This window comes from Procambarus clarkii, chromosome 26 (genome assembly GCF_040958095.1).
Source record: "Procambarus clarkii isolate CNS0578487 chromosome 26, FALCON_Pclarkii_2.0, whole genome shotgun sequence".
Taxonomy (NCBI): Eukaryota; Metazoa; Arthropoda; class Malacostraca; order Decapoda; family Cambaridae; genus Procambarus; species Procambarus clarkii.
In genome coordinates this window covers 19,433,489-19,457,097 of record NC_091175.1, presented here as the reverse complement: position 1 = coordinate 19,457,097, position 23,609 = coordinate 19,433,489, and the positions used below count along the sequence as shown (strand labels likewise).

The 23,609-nt window shown below is 46.3% G+C and overlaps 1 protein-coding gene across 1 annotated transcript in view; it reads left to right on the top strand.

Annotated features, from left to right (window-relative positions):
- by (focal adhesion protein tensin) overlaps nucleotides 1–23,609 on the top strand; it is a 93,634-nt gene that overhangs the window by 13,417 nt on the left and 56,608 nt on the right. The window contains exon 4 of the mRNA XM_069331519.1: nucleotides 23,037–23,187. Within this exon, the coding sequence (XP_069187620.1) occupies nucleotides 23,037–23,187 (151 nt within the window). The remainder of the gene's footprint in view (nucleotides 1–23,036; nucleotides 23,188–23,609) is intronic.

Here is a 23,609-nt window from a genome sequence, read left to right as displayed (position 1 = left end):
GAAAACCCACACAAATATCTCCCAAGGAAGAAGTTGATGGAAGACTCCCCAAGTGTTCCCGAACAGTGAAAGACTTAACTCAAAAAAGACTTACTCAAGATGTGACTTCAGACTTTATGGTGGTACCGTTACCAGGACGCAGAAGTTGGGCGGTTACCCTAGCCAGAACAGCTGCTTGCTATAATCTGACATGGAGCCGTTTGGGGATTTAGCAACTTGTTTCCTCGAAGGCTTCGAGCATGTTTATTGAGACAATAAAATACACCTCAAAAGGATAGAGTAGCTTAGGCTATTTCTACCCTCTCGTTAAGGCTTTAGGTATGCCTGTAAAGCTAAAGTTAGAAGATGAGTACCGGAACGCAAACGATGAATCACAATAACATGGCCTAAGATATGATGACTACGAAGAATTTTCTGGTGAGTAACTCAACACCAGAAAAGTGAGGGATCCTAATCGACTTGATACTGGTCCAGGACGGACCGAAACGTCGTCGTCTCTTCAACTTCTGGTGTGTGGTTTAGTCTTCAAGAAGAGTTAGTCGTAATGCTCTGGGAGAAGGAAGAAGACGGGGCATTATTGCCTCTGTTCAGTTCAAGTATGTTTATTGAGATAAGCAAGAAATACATCTCAAAGGGATAGAGTAGCTTAGGCTATTTCTACCCCCCTAGTATTGCCTCTGCCCGCCAGGAAACCAGCACAGCTAGTCAGGGTGGAACAAGTACTGCCGCACTTAATATTTCTGGCACTCGTCAAATAAACCCATCTGCTAAAGTCTTCCTTCGTTGTCTGTAGGTAAGAATATTGTCACTAATATTCAGGAATCTCTTGTGTTTATGGCAGTGCCACATTGTGTATTTTGGTCACTTGTCTCCTTCCTAATATAGATTATCCTGGTCTGACCTTGCTAACTCTTCACGGGGAAAACACATTTAGACCAAGTTCTAAAGTTACCCATTCAATAATATTTAGCTTATAGAAAATGGAACAAAAATAGCGACTATTGTCAAACGGCCAGATTCACGAAGCAGTTACGCAAGCACTTACGAACGTGTACATCTTTCCTCAAACTTTGACGGCTTTGGTTACATTTATTAAACAGTTTACAAGCATTGAAAACTTCCCAATCAACTGTTATTATTGTTATAAACAGCCTCCTGGTGCTTCGGAGCTCATTAACTGTTTAATAATTGTAAACAAAGCCGCCAAAGATTGAGAAAAGATGGACAGGTTCGTAAGTGCTTGCGTACCTGCTTCGTGAATCTGGCCCCAAATGTCGTTAAGGACGCTCGAAGGTGTTTGGAAAACAATGGAGGATCAATTGCATCGTGTCGGGTTCGGCAATATAAGAGCTTGTCTCCATTTAAAGCGATTCCAAGGCAGGAGTGTTGGAATCACATTTATCAATAGGCTGTGTTCTCCTGGAAAACTGCCTCCCGATATTTCGTAGTTCAAGGAGTGGGCGAGGCTGGTGACCCTGATGGTACATTCATGTTTGTTGATATTAAACAGCTGATGTAGTTAGGAAAGTTAGTTCTGTGCAGCTGATGCAGTTAGGAAAGTTAGTTCTGTGCAGCTGATGCAGTTAGGAAAGTTAGTTCTGTGCAGCTGATGCAGTTAGGAAAAAGTTAGTTCTGTGCAGCTGATGCAGTTAGGACAAGTTAGTTCTGTGCAGCTGATGCAGTTAGGACAAGTTAGTTCTGTGCAGCTGATGCAGTTAGGAAAGTTAGTTCTGTGCAGCTGATGCAGTTAGGACAAGTTAGTTCTGTGCAGCTGATGCAGTTAGGAAAGTTAGTTCTGTGCAGCTGATGCAGTTAGGACAAGTTAGTTCTGTGCAGCTGATGCAGTTAGGAAAGTTAGTTCTGTGCAGCTGATGCAGTTAGGAAAAAGTTAGTTCTGTGCAGCTGATGCAGTTAGGAAAAAGTTAGTTCTGTGCAGCTGATGCAGTTAGGAAAAAGTTAGTTCTGTGCAGCTGATGCAGTTAGAACAAAGTTAGTTCTGTGCAGCTGATGCAGTTAGAACAAAGTTAGTTCTGTGCAGCTGATGCAGTTAGAACAAAGTTAGTTCTGTGCAGCTGATGCAGTTAGGGAAGTTCTGTGCAGCTGATGCAGTTAGGACAAGTTAGTTCTGTGCAGCTGATGCAGTTAGGACAAGTTAGTTCTGTGCAGCTGATGCAGTTAGAACAAAGTTAGTTCTGTGCAGCTGATGCAGTTAGGACAAGTTAGTTCTGTGCAGCTGATGCAGTTAGAACAAAGTTAGTTCTGTGCAGCTGATGCAGTTAGAACAAAGTTAGTTCTGTGCAGCTGATGCAGTTAGAACAAAGTTAGTTCTGTGCAGCTGATGCAGTTAGGACAAGTTAGTTCTGTGCAGCTGATGCAGTTAGAACAAAGTTAGTTCTGTGCAGCTGATGCAGTTAGAACAAAGTTAGTTCTGTGCAGCTGATGCAGTTAGAACAAAGTTAGTTCTGTGCAGCTGATGCAGTTAGGGAAGTTCTGTGCAGCTGATGCAGTTAGGACAAGTTAGTTCTGTGCAGCTGATGCAGTTAGGGAAGTTCTGTGCAGCTGATGCAGTTAGGACAAGTTAGTTCTGTGCAGCTGATGCAGTTAGGACAAGTTAGTTCTGTGCAGCTGATGCAGTTAGGACAAGTTAGTTCTGTGCAGCTGATGCAGTTAGGGAAGTTCTGTGCAGCTGATGCAGTTAGGACAAGTTAGTTCTGTGCAGCTGATGCAGTTAGGGAAGTTCTGTGCAGCTGATGCAGTTAGGACAAGTTAGTTCTGTGCAGCTGATGCAGTTAGGACAAGTTAGTTCTGTGCAGCTGATGCAGTTAGGACAAGTTAGTTCTGTGCAGCTGATGCAGTTAGGACAAGTTAGTTCTGTGCAGCTGATGCAGTTAGAACAAAGTTAGTTCTGTGCAGCTGATGCAGTTAGGACAAGTTAGTTCTGTGCAGCTGATGCAGTTAGGACAAGTTAGTTCTGTGCAGCTGATGCAGTTAGGACAAGTTAGTTCTGTGCAGCTGATGCAGTTCTTTTAGTATACAATAATGCATATGAAAAGTATATTATATGGTGCCGACATATGTGGCAGATTAAAGAAAATTAAATGAGTGAAATATTGAGGTTCTAAGAATGAACAAAAGAACTTGTAACTTAACACACAAGTGTACTTTAGTCCTTTATACATCAGTATCGTTATCATTATACATATATATGATGTATGTATACATCATCGTCGTCCTCATACATCAGGACTAAGTGTACCTGTTTGTTGATGACCGTACCTGTTTGTTGATGACCGTACCTGTTTGTTGATGACCGTACCTGTTTGTTGATGACCGTACCTGTTTGTTGATGACCAAACTATACATCAGAAGATAGAGAAGTGACGACGTTCGGTCCGTCCTGGACCATCTTGAGGTTATCTTGAGATGATTTCGGGGCTTAGCGTCCCCGCGGCCCGGTCCTCGATCAGGCCTTCTCGTTGCTGGACTGGTCAACCAGGCTGTTGAACGCGGCTGCTCGCAGTCTGACGTATGAGCCGCAGACTGGTTCAGGCTGACTTCTTACAAGGATGTAAGAACTCTTGTATATATAAATAAATCAAAATTCATTGTTTTGATTGTCGACTTTGCTTGCTTGAGAGCGTCATCGCGGACTGGTACTCGACTTTGCTTGCTTGAGAGCGTCATCGCGGACTGGTACTCGACCAGGCTTCTACCCCCAGGAAGCAGCCCGTGACAGCTGACTAACACCCAGGTACCTATTTTACTGCTAGGTAACAGGGGGATAGGGTGAAAGAAACTCTGCCCATTGTTTCTCGCCGGCGCCCGGGATCGAACCCGGGACCACAGGATCACAAGTCCAGTGTGCTGTCCGCTCGGCCGACCGGCTCCCGATCCGACCGGGTGAGTAGCATATCTTCACACTTCTCACATCCCACGTGTCCGCTCTAAATGATGTATAGTCGGTGTGGCATTGTTTTTTTGTTCACGGTAATTATCTCCTAATTACCGATTTGCTTCTGATGTTTCTTTCGCTGTGCTGGTGTTGTCAACGTCACGCGTTGACGGTTCTGGGAGCGTCGTGCGTTGACGGCGTCTGGGAGCGTCGTGCGTTGACGGCGTCTGGGAGCGTCGTGCGTTGACGGCGTCTGGGAGCGTCGTGCGTTGACGGCGTCTTGGAGCGTCGTGCGTTGACGGCGTCTGGGAGTATCGTGCGTTGACGGCGTCTGGGAGCGTCGGGCATTGATGGCGTTTAGGAGCGTCGGGCATTGATGGCGTCTGGGAGCGTCGTGCGTTGACGGCGTCTGGGAGTGCGTTGACGCCGTCCTCAGCACTCCATTTGTTGACTACTCTGACATTAAATTCTTTCTGATGTCTCTATCTCATTTGGGTACTAAATTCCGACCATTGTCAACACTAGTAACCATTTGTTGGACCATATTCCTTCAGTTTGTCCAGGTAGTCTTCGAGTCTCCTGCTGTGTAGACTTATTCTACACTTGCTTGTAGACGTCTACTTCTTCTCCTCCTGTTTGTAGACATCTTCTCATAATTTTAGTATCATTAGGAAACGCTGGAAGATCTTTTGTGTATATCAGGAACAAGATAGGTCAGAGTACAGAACCCTGTGGGACTCCGCTTATGACTTCTCGCCATTCTATGAGTACTCGCCTCTTAATCTCTCTCCAGTACTCACAGTAACTTGCTATTTTCTGTTGTTGTTTTTAGATTCAGCTACTCTGAAAAAGTTCCAAGTAGCACGGGCTATGGTGAGCCCGTAGTGGAATTACCTGGCACAGGAGCGGGGCAAATAGCACGGGCAATGGTGAGCCCGTAGTGGACTTACCTGGCACAGGAGCGGGGCAAATAGCACGGGCAATGGCGAACCCGTAGTGGACTTACCTGGCACAGGAGCGGGGCAAATAGCACGGGCAATGGCGAGCCCGTAGTGGACTTACCTGGCACAGAACCGGTGCGGTTTTCTGTTGTGTGGGTACTCTTATCTATTGGGAGTGCCTTACCTATTACTCCCGACTTTTTCTCCAACTTATGCATCCGCCTCTTGTGGGGCACTGTATCAAAGGCTTTTGGATAGTCCAAGAAAATGCAGTTTGCCCACCGTTCTCATTTATCGCTTAATTGTTGTCACCGGGTTATAGAATTCTAGTAAATCTGTCCTGCCTGTCACCCATTATGTATATTAAGACTGCATGAGCTCTCTCCCAACTTTCTGGTAGGTCTCCTGTTTCCAGTGACCATAGAGAGTGGGACAAATGGTGCTACTTCACCCTCTTTTATTATCCATGGTGAGATTCTGTCAGGTCCAATAGCCTTTGTGGAGTCCAGTACCACCAGATACCGCCTAACCTCATCTCTTGTAATTTCAAAATCTTTCAAAGCTGCTAGATTTACCGTCATCCCCCTCTCAACTTGGTGATTTCTCTTTGCTCTCTTGGGAAGACCTCCTGGAATTTCTTGTTCTTCACACATTACCTTGTCATTCTCTATGTATTTGTCCTCTCAGTTTCATCACCTGTTCTTATCCGTTGTTTTCCTCTTATATGACTGGAACATTTTTGATGGTGCTGGCTTTATTTGCCAGGTAATTTTTATAGTCTGCTTCTTTTTTTCACAGTGAGGTGATAATTTTTGTCCCTCTGATACCTCCCTCAACTCTCTGTTGTTATTGTTTTTGTAGTTGCTCCGTGTCCGTGTGCTTAACTGTCCTTCTTCCTTAGATGCTTGATAACACCACGGATTCCTCTTTTCATTTGTTGTTCCTTTTGACCCCTTACGTTTCCCAGGAGCGTCGTCCTGCAGCCTCACTGTGAACACATCCTGGACCTCGCGACCCATAGATCCTCGCGGCAAAGTTCTTGTCAATGACTAAGCTATTAACACAAAAAATAATATATTAAAAGCTGTGTGTTCCCTGGAGGAGGGTGTGTACCAGCGTGGAGATAACACAGTGGAGCCGGGCCGCCATACATGGTCCTCCTGCTCCCCCCTGACTCATACCTCCCGGTAAAGGTTCAGCAGGCTGTCCGGCTCATGTGGTGGGGGTTTGTGGTGGTGTCAGGGGGTAGAGGAGGTGGGGGAAGGGGGTTGTGGAGGTGTACGGGGCGATGGGAGGTCTAGAAACATGGACACATTTAATGGGAGGTTTCAGTCACAGGTTAAACAAACACGCCATGAAAAAAATGATTTTAAATAGAAGCCTCGCGTGGGTGTGATAGGCTTGCGGACTATTTTGTCACATGGGCTGCCCGGCTTGGCGACTTCTGTTGATTATTACTTACTACTTACATTATGAGGTTCATATGAGGTGATGAGGAAAGGGTGAATGGAAAAGGAGCGTGGCTGCCCTTGTGCAAAGTTGCAATGAATGAGTCACGGCGTGTTGACCCTGCCACCTGCCTGACTGCTGTGTATATGGTCCTGTGCTCAAACATCACAAGGAAGTCTCCTATTGCAGTATTTGTTTCGATTATATAAACCCCCTATTATATAGATCCTATAATTACCAGGACCTCTTCAGTACGGCTGGTATGGCTACCCATATACACGCCAGTGTGTGTGTGTGTGTGTGTTTTTCATGTTTAAGAATCCCGGGCAGGTTTAAAATACATTATTTTTGCTTTAAAATGAGCCAGCTTAGTTATTTCTACTTAAGTTTAAAACTTACAGTATTTTATCTGATTTAAATAGATAAAAACTCAACCTGGGCAGGTTGAGGTTTAAGAATTTTGTATTTTGTTTTGTACCCACCTTCCTTCAGGGGCCGAAGTATCATTAATCGTTTGAAAGCCTAGCGGGAGATTAATCGTTTGAAAGCCTAACGGCAGATTAATCGGTTATTTAAGCTCCAGCCATGCACCAGAAAGGTTGATGCCTCGTATCCTTTGAAAATGACATTTGGAATCTTGAACAGGTTCGCAGTGAAGTTACGGCATTTAATTTTTTTGTTCCTTTGAGTCAAATGTCGTCCGGTGAGCGCCTCAATGGATCGGATTCCTTGAATGTCATTTGTCTTGTCTTTCTGCTCTCGTGAATGGTATTTAGGAATTGTGAAATGTTGTGCGACACGACTATGATGTGAAATTTTCTATGCTGAGGGGGACCTGACGGCTGAGTGGACAGCGCTCGGGATTTGTAGTCCTAAGGTTCCGGGTTCGATCTCCGGCAGAGGCAAATGGGCAGAGTTTCATCAAGGGGCATCAAGGTGAAAACCTTGATGCCCCTGTTCACCTAGCAGTAAATAGGTACTTGGGAGTTAGACATCTGCTACGGGCTGCTTCCTGGGGGTGTGTAACAAAAAGCAGGCCTGGCGGGGACGCTAAGTTCCGAAATCATCTTTATATCATTTGTACTACTAGTTTTGTAAGGCTTTGTTTCATGGTCTCCATTTCATGGGAATTGTGCAGGTCTTCATGTCATGATCTTGCATGCTTTATAAACTGAATGTGAATGTTTGCTCGTATATATGACTCAAGTGTTTTGCGTCACTGCCAGTATAGTTCCTCAGACTTTTACGGGCAGCCAAAATAACTCGTGGGACTGCCAGTACCCAGAGCAGCTGACAAACTCCTTTTTACATTGGTAGAAACGAGCTGGTGGGTGGTAGTGGAAGGGAGGAGGGAAGTGGGGATTGGTGAGTAGTTACCATCCAGATTGAACATTATTTCTCTCTAGAGAACTTGTACCAAGCCTGCCAGGACCCAGATTCACGAAGCAGTTACGCAAGTACTTACGAACGTGTACATCTTTCCTCAATCTTTGCGGCTTTGGTTACATTTATTGAACAGTTTACAAGCATGAAAACTTGCCAATCAACTGTTGTTATTGTTATAAAGAGCCTCCTGGTGCTTCGGAGCTCATTAACTGTTTAATAATTGTAAACAAAGCCGCCAAAGTCGGAATTTAGCCCCCAAAAAGATAATGTTCTGTATTACTGAATTAGCCCAAGTGGCACACTTAAGACAATGGAAAAATGTTAAGAACCTAACCTATCTATGCAATCCTAGGCCTAATTTACTCTATTTTAGATCTAATATCGTGCAAAAAAATGGGTTAGATTAGGCTGCAACAATGCATTTCTTTTACGTTTGACCAAATATTGGCTATAAAGACTATCATTTTATGATGATGGCTTGGATTATCACTTCTACCGACCTCCGTGTAACGGCATATGATTAACTGAAGAACGGCGCGATCAACACATCCCCCTCAACACCCCCCCCCCCCCCACACACACACACACACTCTATATATATATATATATATATATATATATATATATATATATATATATATATATATATATATATATATATATATATATATATATATATATATATATATATATATATATATATCTTAGGGAGGGGAGGAGGTCCTCGCAGCCTAGCGGACAGCACTCGTGTGTCGTTGTCCTAAGGGCCCGGGTTCGAGTCCAGGTCGGGGCAGAAATAAATGGAAAGTTTCTTTCATCTGATGCTCCTGTTCATTAACAGTAAATAGGTACCTGGGAGCTAGATAGCTGCTACGAGCCGCATCCTGGGGATATGTGTGTGCATTTGCTATTTGTATATGCAGAATCTAGCTATATTAGCTGTTGGATGCCGCTTTCTAATCAATCTATTTTTCCTCTATTATATCTACTACATATATTTTTCTCTAACACGCGCACACATTCCCATGAAGCAGCCCGTAGTAGCTGTCTAACTCCCAGGTACCTGAACAAATCCACAAGGGCCGTGACGAGGATTCGAACCTGCGTCCAGGAGCATCCCAGACACTGCCTTAATCGACTGAGCTAGGTACCTATTTACTGCTAGGTGAACAGGGTACCTGGTGGAAAGAAACTTTGTCTATTTGTTTCTGCCGAGGATCGAACCCGGGCCCTTAGGACTACGATCCTAGAACGCTGTCCACTCAGCCGTGAGGCCCCCTAAGAATGTGAGAGAAATATGTAGTAGACAGCACCTCAAGGACATGATAGAAGAAAAATAGGTCGAGAGTCGTTACATAAGGATATTATACAATCGATGGCTAGAAAGGCGGGGTCCAAGAGCTTACAGCTCGATCCTGCAGACAAAAATACACACACACACACACACACACACACACACACACACACACACACACACACACACACACACACACACACACACACACACAAAACACACACACACTCTCCTAATGTACACTAAAACCAATCTCTCCCTTTACGATGGGATATGAACTAGGCTAGCGCCAGCCCGATTTAGTGTGGAGGCTATTTACCTTCTGGCTTTCCAAACGTTCCAACAAACCCCTCCCCAAACCTCCTATTGGGGAAGGAGAGGGGAAAAGCTGCTTGATGTTGCAGGACTTGCCTACCTCTCAGCTGCTGGCTGGAGTCAGGATGTAAAGAATTGTGTCTGGTGCCATTTCCACTGGTTGTAAGAATCATCTAGGAACATATTTTGATGTTTTAGATTCAGCTACTCGGAACAAAAAGTTGCAAGTAGCATGGGCTATGGTGAGCCTGTAGTGGACTTACCTGTCACAGGAGCGGGGCTGTAACTTATTTTTTTTTGTATTTTGTTTAAGAAATTGAACTTAAACAAAAATGATTAACTGATATAAGGTGAGAGGTGAGATGGGGAGAGTATGTATGTTAGGGTGGGGTGAGGGGTGGGGAGTGACAGGGCGGGTCTGTCTCTAGCTCCTCACCAAGAAAACCTCCACCCAGTGTCGTATTGCTGACTTTTGGCCTGCTGTGTTTACCTTAGTGGCGGCCATCTTTGTTGTCACTTTTTCTTGGTCCAGTTGCCCCCTTCCCCTTTACATTGCCCCACACCCCCCTTCCCCACTACATTTCCACGGCCTCCGCCCCCTTACCTCGCCCCTGCATACCCTCTTCCCCTTTGTGTGGAGTCCTCCACCACCACCAGCACACGGGGATCTCCCAAGCTTATTCAATATTGTCTTTCTTGGGGTTCCCCGTGTAAGGGTCAAGATTCTTTTTAGACCTGTGAGGGTCAGGATTGAATCCTGGTGAGAGTTGGCAGAGTTCTCCACTTTAGCATGAGTCTATCCTTATGGTAAAGTTAATCAACACAAAAGGAGATGGGGGCGCATAGTAAAGAAAAGAAATTGAACTTAAACAAAAACGATTAACTGATATACAATACACGTGTCTTTGCGATCTTTGCAAATCACGGTACCATGACTTGTGTGTGTATAGGTCAGGTGTTTGTATAGGTCAAGTGTGTGTATAGGTCACGTGTGTGTATAGGTCACGTGTGTGTATAGGTCACGTGTGTGTATAGGTCACGTGTGTGTATAGGTCACGTGTGTGTGTATGGGTCACATGTAATAACGTCGTTGGCGAATCAACAACTGAGCAGAAGTGCATACAATTCCCCTTGCCGCGGTGCGTGGAATACGCTGTGCCCATTGGGCAGTTTATGAAGCCAGAGGATAGGAGACAAACTAAGAATTTTCCATTCTGTCAGGATAATCCACCACCATCGTTCCCTCCAGATTTACTCTTCCCGTTGATGATTCAAGCACAAAGTTGAAACTAAACCCAGATTAGATGAATACTTGTTTACAAGGCATAGCAAACTTTGTTTACAAGGTTTCTACAGTACTTTACAGGTAATTAAGTCGCAAGCAAAGGTAAGAAATGTATCTACGTTGGAGGTAGGCGCTGAGTAACTAATTCTCAGCTGGTACATATTTCTTGATGAGGTGATGGTGACTAAGTGGTCATGTCAGGTGATAGTGATGGAAACAGATTATAGATGCGGATAATAGTGATGGGTGACTTGATAACGATTGTGACAGCTAATCTTGACGGACCATAGCTATCTTAACGGAAAAAAGTGACCATGGGAGATGATAGTTATAGACGAAAGTGACCGTAATATGTGATCGCTAGAGATAATAGCGATCATTACGGACAGCATTGATCATGGCAGATGATGGTGACGACAACGGGTGATGGTGACCGCAATCATGATTCTCTCTTCAAAAAAAAAAAAAAAAGCCAGCATTCTTTCTTTGGATTTATGTTGTGAATTTTCTTAGTTCAGGTTCCGGAAAACTATCTAGGATTCCTGATTAAAAGTTGTATATTTATTTATTCATTTTAACGTGATCATCTTCGAAACATGTGAAACGAAATTGAGTTATTGTTCGCCTACTTAATCTTACTGTGTTGCCAATCCTATTGTGAATTTGTAAACAAAGCCTACGAGTGAGTTCTGGCTTGACTCCATTGATTGTGACTTTCTTGACAATATGGAAACATTCTGAACGCTTTGTTATAAATGCAACACTATAATGTCATGGACGATGGCAAAAGTGTAAGGGTTGTTGACCTTTGAATAGTGAGCTGGTGACATCCCCGCTAGGCTAGCCTGAAGTTCATAGTGTGACATCCCCGCTAGGCTAGCCTGAAGTTCATAGTGTGACATCCCCGCTAGGCTAGCCTGAAGTTCATAGTGTGACATCCCCGCTAGGCTAGCCTGAAGTTCATAGTGTGACATCCCCGCTAGGCTAGCCTGAAGTTCATAGTGTGACATCCCCGCTAGGCTAGCCTGAAGTTCATAGTGTGACATCCCCGCTAGGCTAGCTTGAAGTTCATAGTGTGACATCCCCGTTAGGCTAGCCTGAAGTTCATAGTGTGACATCCCCGCTAGGCTAGCCTAAAGTTCCCAGTGTGACATCCCCGTTAGGCTAGCCTGAAGTTCATAGTGTGACATCCCCGTTAGGCTAGCCTGAAGTTCATAGTGTGACATCCCCGCTAGGCTAGCCTGAAGTTCATTGTGTGACATCCCCGCTAGCCTAGCCTGAAGTTCAGTGTGACGCTAACCTTAGGATAAAATGCTGTGTGGTCGAGCCTTAGTTAGGGTTAAAAAATTCTAAAAAAAAAATGTGAGGTTCTGCGTCATTTATAAACAACTGGATTCTAACCAGACACTTGATAAACACCTCCGACGGATACCACAGGGTTGTAATTTGTCAGATTAAGAACGGCGGAGTTTAACAGACCGTCAATCAAGAGCACCAAAACAGACCTTGTCACAAGGACATTTGAAATTGAAATAAGTTTATTGAGGTATAAATACACACAAAGGGATGATGTAGCTCGAGCGTTTCTCACCCCGTTCAATACAACATAAGGACATTGATCTTCGGAACCACATCAAGGCAACATCATCGGCTTGCCTCCGGGGAACTGTTTAATTAAAACCGTATCTATACTGAGTATTAAGTGCTGGTCGGTAGCCTTGCATCCAGAATATAACTCGTCTGATTGTAGGACTTCAGGTGTTTCAGTCTGGGATGCAATATAAGCAAAGTTTACTGGTCATAATCTAGACATCTCTTATATCGAAAGTGTTGTATAATGTAAAATAATCCTAGCTTACATCCGAAATAGTCGTGAGTGGTTCAAACCTCTATTTGTTGAGCCAGGAGCCAGAGGTCACTAGTTTCGTGACGGACAGACCTCAAGTGGTTTAGTCAGTAATCAGAGGTCACAAGAGTTGTAAATTTCTGTAGGTCCGCAAGCAGCAATAATCTGGCTAATCAGATGGTTGTCAAGATGGTTGCCAGGTGTGCAAGAGCAGAAAAACACTCGAAAATCAGTCACATGTAAATCACAGGTTAGGAACTCCACAGAGAAGGTTAAGATCCACAGGTCTGAGAATGTCAGCACTCTCTCTATGTTACCAAAACACACCTACACACAGGATGCTGTCCTGCGGCTGTAGACCTGCGCCAGTAGAAAAAAGCCAGGAGCTAGTTGATGGAGAGAGGGGAGGGGGTTGATAGAGAAAAAGGGGTCGATACGTCCCCTTATCATGTTTTGCATCGGCAGGCTGAAACCGCCTAGCCGGTAATGCTATTTACGTCTGGGGGTCGAGCGTTAATTGTCGTGCGGATCACAACTTGCCTCGGCGGCTACAGCGACGGAGGTCTTGGGTGACTGCCAGAAGGTAGTGTCTTCCTGGGCGGCGGCAGCTGCTGCTCCTCTCTGCCTAGTAACTCCGTTGGCACGCGGCCTTAGTCAGGTACTACCAGTCGTCTGTCTTGTTCTCTACTAGCGGGCCCAGTTCCGTCAACCACGTCCTCCCCGAGTGTCCATGGTCTAATAGCAAGTCATCCCAGCGTGCCCATAGGCCTTTAGCATGGCCTCCCCAGCGGTGGGAGGCCATGATACCTCCAAGCAGGTATCAGGCGTGTCCATGGTCCTCTACCACGGCCTCCCAGCGTGGCCATCAACCCGTCCTCCTAACAGAACGTCGCCTTTTGACATATACTCTAAGGCCAAAAATTGTGGCACTAAAAAATGGTAGCCGCTCGCGAAATTGACATAATGTCCCGTTTTCTGTGTTAGGTCCTCTGGTGGGATTAGGATAAGGGTACTTTTGTACAACAGTTTCTTGACGTAGGGGAGCCTTAGGAGGACGGGCGTGGCCATGACCCTCTAGCCTGACCTCCGGGCGTGGCCATGACCCTCTAGCCTGACCTCCGGGCGTGGCCATGGCCACATACCTCCCAATGCCCTCATATTCTATGGCCAGGAATGTGTTTTCTCCCTCGGTCGTTCGCACGAGGATGCTAAATTCCAGCAAATTGTCTAACTGAATGGCAAGGTGTAGGCCTGGATGTGCACGCTGGGAAGATGAAGGAGCAGGGGGGGGGGGATACACTGCAGTGACTGTCAGTGACAGTGTCAATACTGGTAAACGTTCGCGCGTGGCATAATGGCGTCAGGAATCCAGGGAGACGTGGATGTACGCGAACGCTTAGCAATCTCGAAAAGGATTACGTCCATGACGTCAGTATCCCTACAGCTGTCTTCATTACATTATCCATATACGGACGGAGACATTGTTTACCCGTTGATTGACAGTCGAGAGGTGGGACCAAAGAGCCAAAGCTCAACCCCCACAAGCCCAACTAGGTGAGTAGAGGGACAGATGAGAGTTTATATGATAGAATCCATTATTATTTGATCCATTATTTTATATAAATTCATATTTTGCTGATTTTCGTGGCCCTCTACAAAATTAAGAGTACAAACGTGAAAATTGTTGTCTGCAAGTTCCATTTTTGTTCGTTTGACCAAAGAGTTGCTGTAATTTTAGGAGGATGAGCAGTTTATTAAGCTCAGTCGATTAAGGCAGCGTCTGGGATGCTCTCGGACGCAGGTTCGAATCCGCGTCACGGCCCTTGTGGATTTGTTTATGAGTACTTTATTGATACACAGTTTCATTTCTCCCCCTTAGTATCCTCCATCGTAGACAATATAAATTAAGTTATTTTGGCATCTTAAATGAGGTTTTATAATTTATTTATGTACAAGAAGGTACACTGGGTTTATGAAAGTACATAGCATTGATGTTTTTACATTCTTGTAAAGCCACTAGCATGCATAGCGTTTCGGGCAGGGGTTAATGCTTGGGGTTAAGTAAATCATTCTTCTGTGTGTGTTTTCTCAAGAAGATTAAAATTCTTTATAAATCGGGTACTGTGGATGATAAATAGGAGTCTTGCAGCGTCAAGAAAGAACTAACTTGAGTGCATTTGTTAACGTTTCTAAATATCCTACTGCCTTATCTCGAATACTTATGCATATAGAAATTGCACTACCTATAGCGGACAGCTGGGCGCCTGACAGCTGGGTGGACAGCACTTCGGATTCGTAGTCCTGAAGTTCCGGGTTCGATCCCTGGTGGAGGAGGAGACAAATGGGCAAAATGTTTCTTTCACCCTGATGGCCCTGTTCGCCTCGCAGTAAATAGGTACCCGGGAGTTAGACAGCTGCTACGGGCTGCTTCCTGGGTGGGGGAGGGGGTATGTAACAAAAAGGAGGCCTGGTCGAGGACCGGGCCGCGGGGACGCTAAGCCCCGAAATCATCTCAAGATAACTTCAAGATAGCTCCTATGGATGTGAGTACAAAATAGGAACTTTTACACCCAAAAATGCCTACGTTTTGCACCCTTAATTTTGTAGAAGCCTCAAGGAAGAAGTCAGCAGTTAAATTTAACTTTTTCTTGACCAAGTTTAGTACATGTACTAAATTAGGCCTAAGTTCCAGCCTAGATTATTTATTTAGGCCTCGTTCCCTGGAATACGACCCCAGCGAAGAATCGTTTAACAGCCAAGTACACATTTTACTGTTGGGTTAAACAGAGGCTACAGTTAAGGATTTGCGCCCAGTAAATCCTCCCCGGCCAAGATAGGAACCCAGGACAAAGAGCTCGCGAAACGCCAGGCGAGTGTCTTACCACTACGCCATGGAAACTGCTTATTGTTTGGAAATTTTTTATGGTTAGTGTATTTTATTTCTCCATAATTTCAATAGTACAAAATGTGAATTATTTGGAGGGACAACAATCCATATTTTGTACACTCCAAAATCGATTAAAATCTATTCCTACTATGGTTGGAGGATGGATTGCCATATTCACATCTGTAATTTTCACATGTGTAACTGTCCATAATAATTTTTAAATTAGCAAGATATTTTCTTCAGGAATGATACTTGGCGTTTACCTTTGTCGTTAAAAGAATAAAAGAAATGAATACCATTTGTCCCCTTGGAGAGAGCGAGCGAGCAGTCCGGCAAGACAAAGGGCGATAAATCGGTAAACAGAAAAAAAAAAAATAGGGAGACAAATTGGCAGGAGGAACTGTATGGGTCTACCTGACACTCCAGCCACAGCTTAACAAAGCTTCTCTTCCACCCTACCTCGCACAACCCAGCACTAAGCCTTCTACCTGCCTTGCCTACAGCAACCTCCCTCGCCTGCCGGAGGGTGACCACTACCTACTGTCACAGCTGAGCAGTGGAGTAAACAACATCCCGCCAAACACACACCGACACTACGACGTTGGTACAACGTTCGAACAAGTTTTAACACTTCCTAACCAGTTATAACAACCAATATAGCAAGTTGTAACAACGTTCTAATACGTCATAAACACGTTAAGCCAAGATGTAACAACTTTATTATAAGTTGTAACAAGCTTAAAATAGAGACAGTTTCGGTTTGTTTCCAGGGATGGGTTCTCCAATGGTAACTGGTTGGAGTATGCGCCCTCAACCTAGCTAGTGCTGGCCCGGCCGCCAGGACAAATTCCCAACCTGTAATCTAGGGTTCAAGTTCAAGTATGTTTATTGAGACAAGAAAGAAATACATCTCAAAGGGATAGAGTAGCTTAGGCTATTTCTACCCCCCCAAATCTAGGGTGATGACAGCTTCGCCATTCCCGGAACAACCGTGGACATCTTCGAGAGAAAACTAGATGGTTTTCTTCAAGGAGTGCTGGACCAACCGGGCTGTGGTGGATATGTGGGCCTGCGGGCCGCTCCAAGCAACAGCCCGGTGGACCAAGCTCTCTCAAGTCAAGCCTGGCCTCGGGCCGGGCTTGGGGAGTAGAAGAATTCCCAGAACCCCATCAAGCAGGTAACAGTTCTTTCCTCTTAAGTCAACGTTGCCAATTATTACATAAAACTACAATATTTGTATTTCTAGTACGTGGGTGAAACATTTACAACGTTGTGGTTCGAACAAAAGTCGTCAGCAAGCACTTGTTCCGGAAGTGTTCGGACGTCATCATTGTGAGTCGTGTGTAAACCGTTTTACATTTATAAACAGCTGGGGTTTGGTGGGTGCATGGAATGGACTTTGGCCTTTGCTTAGAGGACGGGCTGCAGTAGTACAATCAGGTTCGTTCTTGATGCACAATCGAGAATTCCCGGTTCGAATCCCGGGCGGGACAGAAATGGATGGGCACATTTCCTTTCACCTAATGCCTCCGTTCACTTAGCAGTAAGTAGGTATTCAGGAGATAGTCAACTTGTTGTGGGGTTGCCTCCTGGGCGGGGTCAATAATTCAGCCTTAGGGGGGGGGGGGCTCGATAAAAGCCAAAACGTGTATGAATACACTCTGGCTTCCTGTCCCCCGACACAGTGAATTATTATTAAAGAACCTTCTTCGTACTAGAATTATTATTAAATAAATATTTATTATTTATTATTTATTTATTTAATCGTGTCACTGGCAGCGCCGTAACACCTAGAAGTCGCCCAACATACATTCTCTGTGCATTAGTTTCACAAATCATTGTTCCTCTGCAAATAGACCACCTGGTCATAACACCTACCTACAGCAACCTCCCTCAACCACCCATTAACACACTACAACAACTTTCTACTCTCGAAACTGGCTATAGTAAGTCACAGGTAACCCCCTCCCCCTCATCAGTTCCATCCCGAGAGGGTGTTAATGACTTAAGATGCTGCTATATGCTAGACAATATCCTTACAAAAACGAAAGCCCACCTGGTAGACACGTGAGTGTGTCGCTGTGGACCTGCAGGCAAGAACTGACCCAGAAACCTGTGTGGTATATGATGGAAGCCTCGTTATCCCTCAACGGTGGGAGGGCGGTGGTGGTCTGGTAGATGCGGGCCCTCAACGGTGGTGGTCTGGTAGATGCGGGCCCTCAACGGTGGTGGTCTGGTAGATGCGGGCCCTCAACGGTGGTGGTCTGGTAGATGCGGGCCCTCAACGGTGGTGGTCTAGTAGATGCGGGCCCTCAACGGTGGTGGTCTGGTAGATGCGGGCCCTCAACGGTGGTGGTCTGGTAGATGCGGGCCCCTCAACGGTGGTGGTCTGGTAGATGCGGGCCCTCAACGGTGGTGGTCTGGTAGATGCGGGCCCTCAACGGTGGTGGTCTGGTAGATGCGGGCCCTCAACGGTGGTGGTCTGGTAGATGCGGGCCCCTCAACGGTGGGAGGGTGGTGGTGTTCTGGTAGATGAGGGCCCTCAACGGTGGGAGGGTGGTGGTGGTCTGGTAGATGAGGGCCCTCAACGGTGGGAGGGTGGTGGTGGTCTGGTAGATGCGGGCCCTCAACGGTGGGAGGGTGGTGGTGGTCTGGTAGATGAGGGCCCTCAACGGTGGGAGGGTGGTGGTGGTCTGGTAGATGCGGGCCCTCAACGGTGGGAGGGTGGTGGTGGTCTGGTAGATGAGGGCCCTCAACGGCGGGAGGGTGGTGGTGGTCTGGTAGATGCGGGCCCTCAACGGTGGGGGGGGCTGTGGTGGTCTGGTAGATGCGGGCCCTCAACGGTGGGAGGGTGGTGGTGGTCTGGTAGATGAGGGCCCTAAACGGTGGGAGGGTGGTGGTGGTCTGGTAGATGCGGGCCCTCAACGGTGGGAGGGTGGTGGTGTTCTGGTAGATGCGGGCCCTCAACGGTGGGGGGGGGGCTGTGGTGTTCTTGTAGATGCGGGCCCTCAACGGTGGGAGGGCGGTGGTGTTCTGGTAGATAAGGGGCCCTCAACGGTGGGAGGGCGGTGGTGGTCTGGTAGATGAGGGCCCTCAGCGGTGGGAGAGCGGTGGTGGTCTGGTAGATGCGGGCCCTCAACGGTGGGGGGGGGCTGTGGTGTTCTTGTAGATGCGGGCCCTCAACGGTGGGAGGGCGGTGGTGTTCTGGTAGATGAGGGCCCTCAACGGTGGGAGGGCGGTGGTGGTCTGGTAGATGAGGGCCCTCAACGGTGGGAGAGCGGTGGTGGTCTGGTAGATGCGGGCCCTCAACGGTGGGAGGGTGGTGGTGGTCTGGTAGATGAGGGCCCTCAACGGTGGGAGGGCGGTGGTGTTCTGGTAGATGAGGGCCCTCAACGGTGGGAGGGTGGTGGTGGTCTGGTAGATGAGGGCCCTCAACGGTGGGAGGGCGGTGGTGGTCTGGTAGATGAGGGCCCTCAACGTTGGGAGGGCGGTGGTGTTCTGGTAGATGAGGGCCCTCAACGGTGGGAGGGTGGTGGTGGTCTGGTAGATGAGGGCCCTCAACGGTGGGAGAGCGGTGGTGGTCTGGTAGATGCGGGCCCTCAACGGTGGGAGGGTGGTGGTGGTCTGGTAGATGCTGGCCCTCAACGGTGGGAGGGTGGTGGTGGTCTGGTAGATGCTGGCCCTCAACGGTGGGAGGGTGGTGGTGGTCTGGTAGATGCGGGCCCTCAACGGTGGGAGGGCGGTGGTGGTCTGGTAGATGCGGGCCCTCAACGGTGGTGGTCTGGTAGATGCGGGCCCTCAACGGTGGGAGGGCGGTGGTGGTCTGGTAGATGCGGGCCCTCAACGGTGGTGGTCTGGTAGATGCGGGCCCTCAACGGTGGGAGGGCGGTGGTGGTCTGGTAGATGAGGGCCCTCAACGGTGGGAGGGCGGTGGTGGTCTGGTAGATGCGGGCCCTCAACGGTGGGAGGGCAGTGGTGGTCTGGTAGATGAGGGCCCTCAACGGTGGGAGGGCGGTGGTGGTCTGGTAGATGAGGGCCCTCAACGGTGGGAGGGCGGTGGTGGTCTGGTAGATGCGGGCCCTCAACGGTGGTGGTCTGGTAGATGAGGGTCCTCAACGGTGGGAGGGCGGTGGTGGTCTGGTAGATGAGGGCCCTCAACGGTGGGAGGGCAGTGGTGGTCTGGTAGATGAGGGCCCTCAACGGTGGGAGGGCAGTGGTGGTCTGGTAGATGAGGGCCCTTAACGGTGGGAGGGCAGTGGTGGTCTGGTAGATGAGGGCCCTCAACGGTGGGAGGGCAGTGGTGGTCTGGTAGATGAGGGCTCTCAACGGTGGGAGGGCGGTGGTGGTCTGGTAGATGCGGGCCCTCAACGGTGGGGGGGGGCTGTGGTGTTCTGGTAGATGCGGGCCCTCAACGGTGGGGTTCTGGTAGATGTTGGCCCTCACCCAACCACCTCTCTAAATATATAAATTAACATACGTTAATGTTGATTGACTGCACGCATTACTCTTATCAACGTATTACCAGGTGAAGGATGGAGGCATGACAATGAAGATTGTATGCCAGGTTTAACACCCAATCTAGGAAAACAGGATGTCAGTGGGCACAATATACAAGAGTAACGTGAATTCTCTGTGCTTTAGTCTTAGTTGAATTGAACGTTATCAACATTAATTTAGTATTATCAACGGTGATAATGTTGATAATAATAAGAAGTCTGCTGGCTTAGTCAATCCTAGTCACTAACCTTGCCTGTCAATGACCTCCCTGAACTGTACTTCTCTTTGGTGTAGAAATGAATTGTATCTTAATAAATTGTTTACATCACAAACAAATTTCATGATAGTGCGTGCCTATATTAAACTATTTTTAATCCTAAATAGCGGAAATTCCGTGCCGAAGCCTATCTACATTCCCTCACGGAATGTGCTAACCTACCTTTGGCATATACATGACTGTTTAGTTAACACCACACTGACGACCCCCGCTGGTAGAAAGCTCCAACCGGAATATGCTAATTTAGCGGTTTACAATAATATAATCGAGTAATTTACCGAAGGGTAGAGTAAATGGGCACACGAGGTTATTGGGTGGTGGCATCAGCAGGTTCAAGTACGTTTATTAAGACAATAAAATACATCTCAAAGGGATAGAATAGCTTAGGTTATTTCTAAACCCCCGGTCTCCAGCAAAGTCACATCCTACAGCACTGCTCCTGTGCCTATGCAATGTTAAATGGGATTCTTGTACTGTTATATGTCTATTTGTACTCACTGAATTTGTGCGCCCCTTGAGGGACTTGAAGTAGAGGGGGGTAGAAATAGCCTAAGCTACTCTATCCCTTTGAGATGTATTTATTGCTTATCTCAATAAACATACTTGAACTTGAACTTGAACTCCTGTGCCAGGTAAGTACACTACGGGCTCACCATAGCCCGTGCTACTTGAAACTTGTTCCGAGTAGCTGAATCTATAACAACAACAACAGCAAGATCACATCGCGGTGGGGAATTCTCACCATTAGGCGAATGGACTAGGATTTTTTTTTTAATTTTGCTCCGAGGGGCGAGTTTATGGGGCAGTGCTACTCATCCTGTGACCAGGAAATAAGCGTTTTTCTTCATGAAGATTTCAGCCACTGCCCAATGGGCATTTTTTATTAAAATGTAATTGTTAATAATAATTTATATAAAATAGCCAACACGGAGAACACTATTGTTAGTGTAAATAAAACAATGAGTCTTAGTTGTTTACAAAGCTGTATGCATATTTACCAGAATTCCTGTCCTCGAGGAGGACAGGAAGCCGGCGGCTTGTCAAAAGTTTCCATTTGCATATATATATATGTGCATATAATTATGCACTGGTTCGGAAACGTTTTAGAGATTACAAATATATTTGTTGTATTTTTTGTTATATTTATACATTGAATTTAAGGGTTGTGAAAGTTTAACAAAATCTCCAACGAATGTTTAAAACTGTAGTGGATTTGTAATATTTAAGTTACATTGTTAGTAGAAACTTTACAATTTAATTAGAAAACTTTTAAAAATAAGAATGGTGAAGTACTGTAATTGTATTTCCATTATTTTAAACGGGGAAATTCGTTTCGCATGACATGCTCGGTGCCGGAACGGATTAAATTCGTTAACCGTTTCCATTATATAACGGAGTACTGTAATTGTACGTTAGCTGTTTCCATTATATAATGGAAAAGAGTGACAGTAAATGTATACTGAAGATGATTAGGGTTACAAAATTGGTTTGTGAATTTGCAGAACTAGAGTTAACTTAATATTGATACGATGTTGGCCTATATTTTGGTTACTTAATATGGATAGGAAAAGTAAGAATAAGAGTCAGAGGCAGTGTTGTAGGCTATATGTGCTTAAGAGTGATACGGGGGATGTTAGGAATGATTCATGGGGTGCTAGGAGCAAGTGACACGCGGTGCTAGGAGCAAGTGACACGCGGTGCCAGGAGCGAGTGACACGCGGTGCCAGGAGCGAGTGACACGCGGTGCCAGGAGCGAGTGACACGCGGTGCCAGGAGCGAGTGACACGCGGTGCCAGGAGCGAGTGACACGCGGTGCCAGGAGCGAGTGACACGCGGTGCCAGGAGCGAGTGACACGCGGTGCCAGGAGCGAGTGACACGCGGTGCCAGGTGCGAGTGACACGCGGTGCCAGGAGCGAGTGACACGCGGTGCCAGGAGCGAGTGATACGCGGTGCCAGGAGCGAGTGACACGCGGTGCCAGGTGCGAGTGACACGCGGTGCCAGGAGCGAGTGACACGCGGTGCCAGGTGCGAGTGACACGCGGTGCCAGGTGCGAGTGACACGCGGTGCCAGGTGCGAGTGACACGCGGTGCCAGGAGCGAGTGATACGCGGTGTTAGGAGCGAGTGACCCACGAGATGCTGGAGTGTTAAGTACCACCCCTAGATCTCTCTCTTTATCAGAATTCTTTAAAGATTTCTCACATAATATATAGGTTGTGTGGGGTCTATGTTCTCCAATTCCACATTCCATAACATGGCATTTATTAACATTAAATTCCATTTGCCAAGTGGTGCTCCATATACTTATTTTGTCCAGGTCATCTTAAAGGGCATGACAATCGTCTAAGTTTCTTATCCTTCCTATTATCTTAGCATCATCAGTAAACATGCTCATATAATTCTGTATACCAACTGGTAGATCATTTATGAAGACATATTTATGTGTGTTTATTCATTTATGTGTGTGTGATGTGTGTGTGATGTGTGATGTGTGATGTGTGATGTGTGATGTGTGATGTGTGATGTGTGATGTGTGATGTGTGATGTGTGTGTGTGTGTGCGTGCGTGGAAAAAAATCAGTGGATTGATTGACAGTTGAGAGGTAGGCCGAAAGAACCAGAGCTCAACCCCCCCCCCTCCCCGCAAGCACAACTAGGTCAATACAACTAGGTGAACACCTCCCTCCCCACCCACCCAACCCCACACCCCCTATCTACCTACCTGAACCTGTACACCAGTTGATTGACAGTCGAGATGCGGGACCAAAAAGCCAAAGCTCAACCCCTGCAAGCACAACCAAGTGAATACATGTGCATACCCACACGCATCAACCCATCATCCATAGAGCATCTATACACATGAGTGTGGGTAGAATTGTTACAAAAACAATTATGAGTTTTTGGAATTACAAAAATATTCATTTACTGTAATTGAATTTAGGCTAATCATATTCTTTTCAATTTTCAGTCGTAGCTTCAGCAGCACCAGTAGCAACAATGTGTCATGGCTACAAATGCAGCAGCGCAAACTTGCAGAAAGACGGGAAGCCAAATTCCGAGCAGAAAGAGGACCTCAAGAGGCTCGAATGCTTTCCGAACTCCGCACTCGCATGAGCCAGGTAATACAGAAGAAAATTCCTTTGTTGTATTTTCATTTTGCCATTAAACCATATTCAGAGCTGGTTGCACTAAAAATTATTGTATTGTACATAGAGTAAATAATGTAACTTAGAGTAATAATGTAAATGTTTCTAAACTGTGAGAAACCATATTTTCTAAGTGTAGGATAAATCCTCAGGGTTTTGTATATTAAAAATTGTTTTATAAATGCTACCTGCAATTCTTATGTTAACTACAGCAAAGTACTTTTTAATGCTGAGTTGGCTAAGTGCAGGCATACCAGTGTCATAATGGGATGAAGATTTAGACTGTTTCAGTGAACTTGTAACTTGAGCTGCCTCAGTCACTAGAATCTACAATAATAATTTTTTTTAGTTTCATTATTTATTAGTTTTTAGTTAGTACAGACAATCTATTGAAC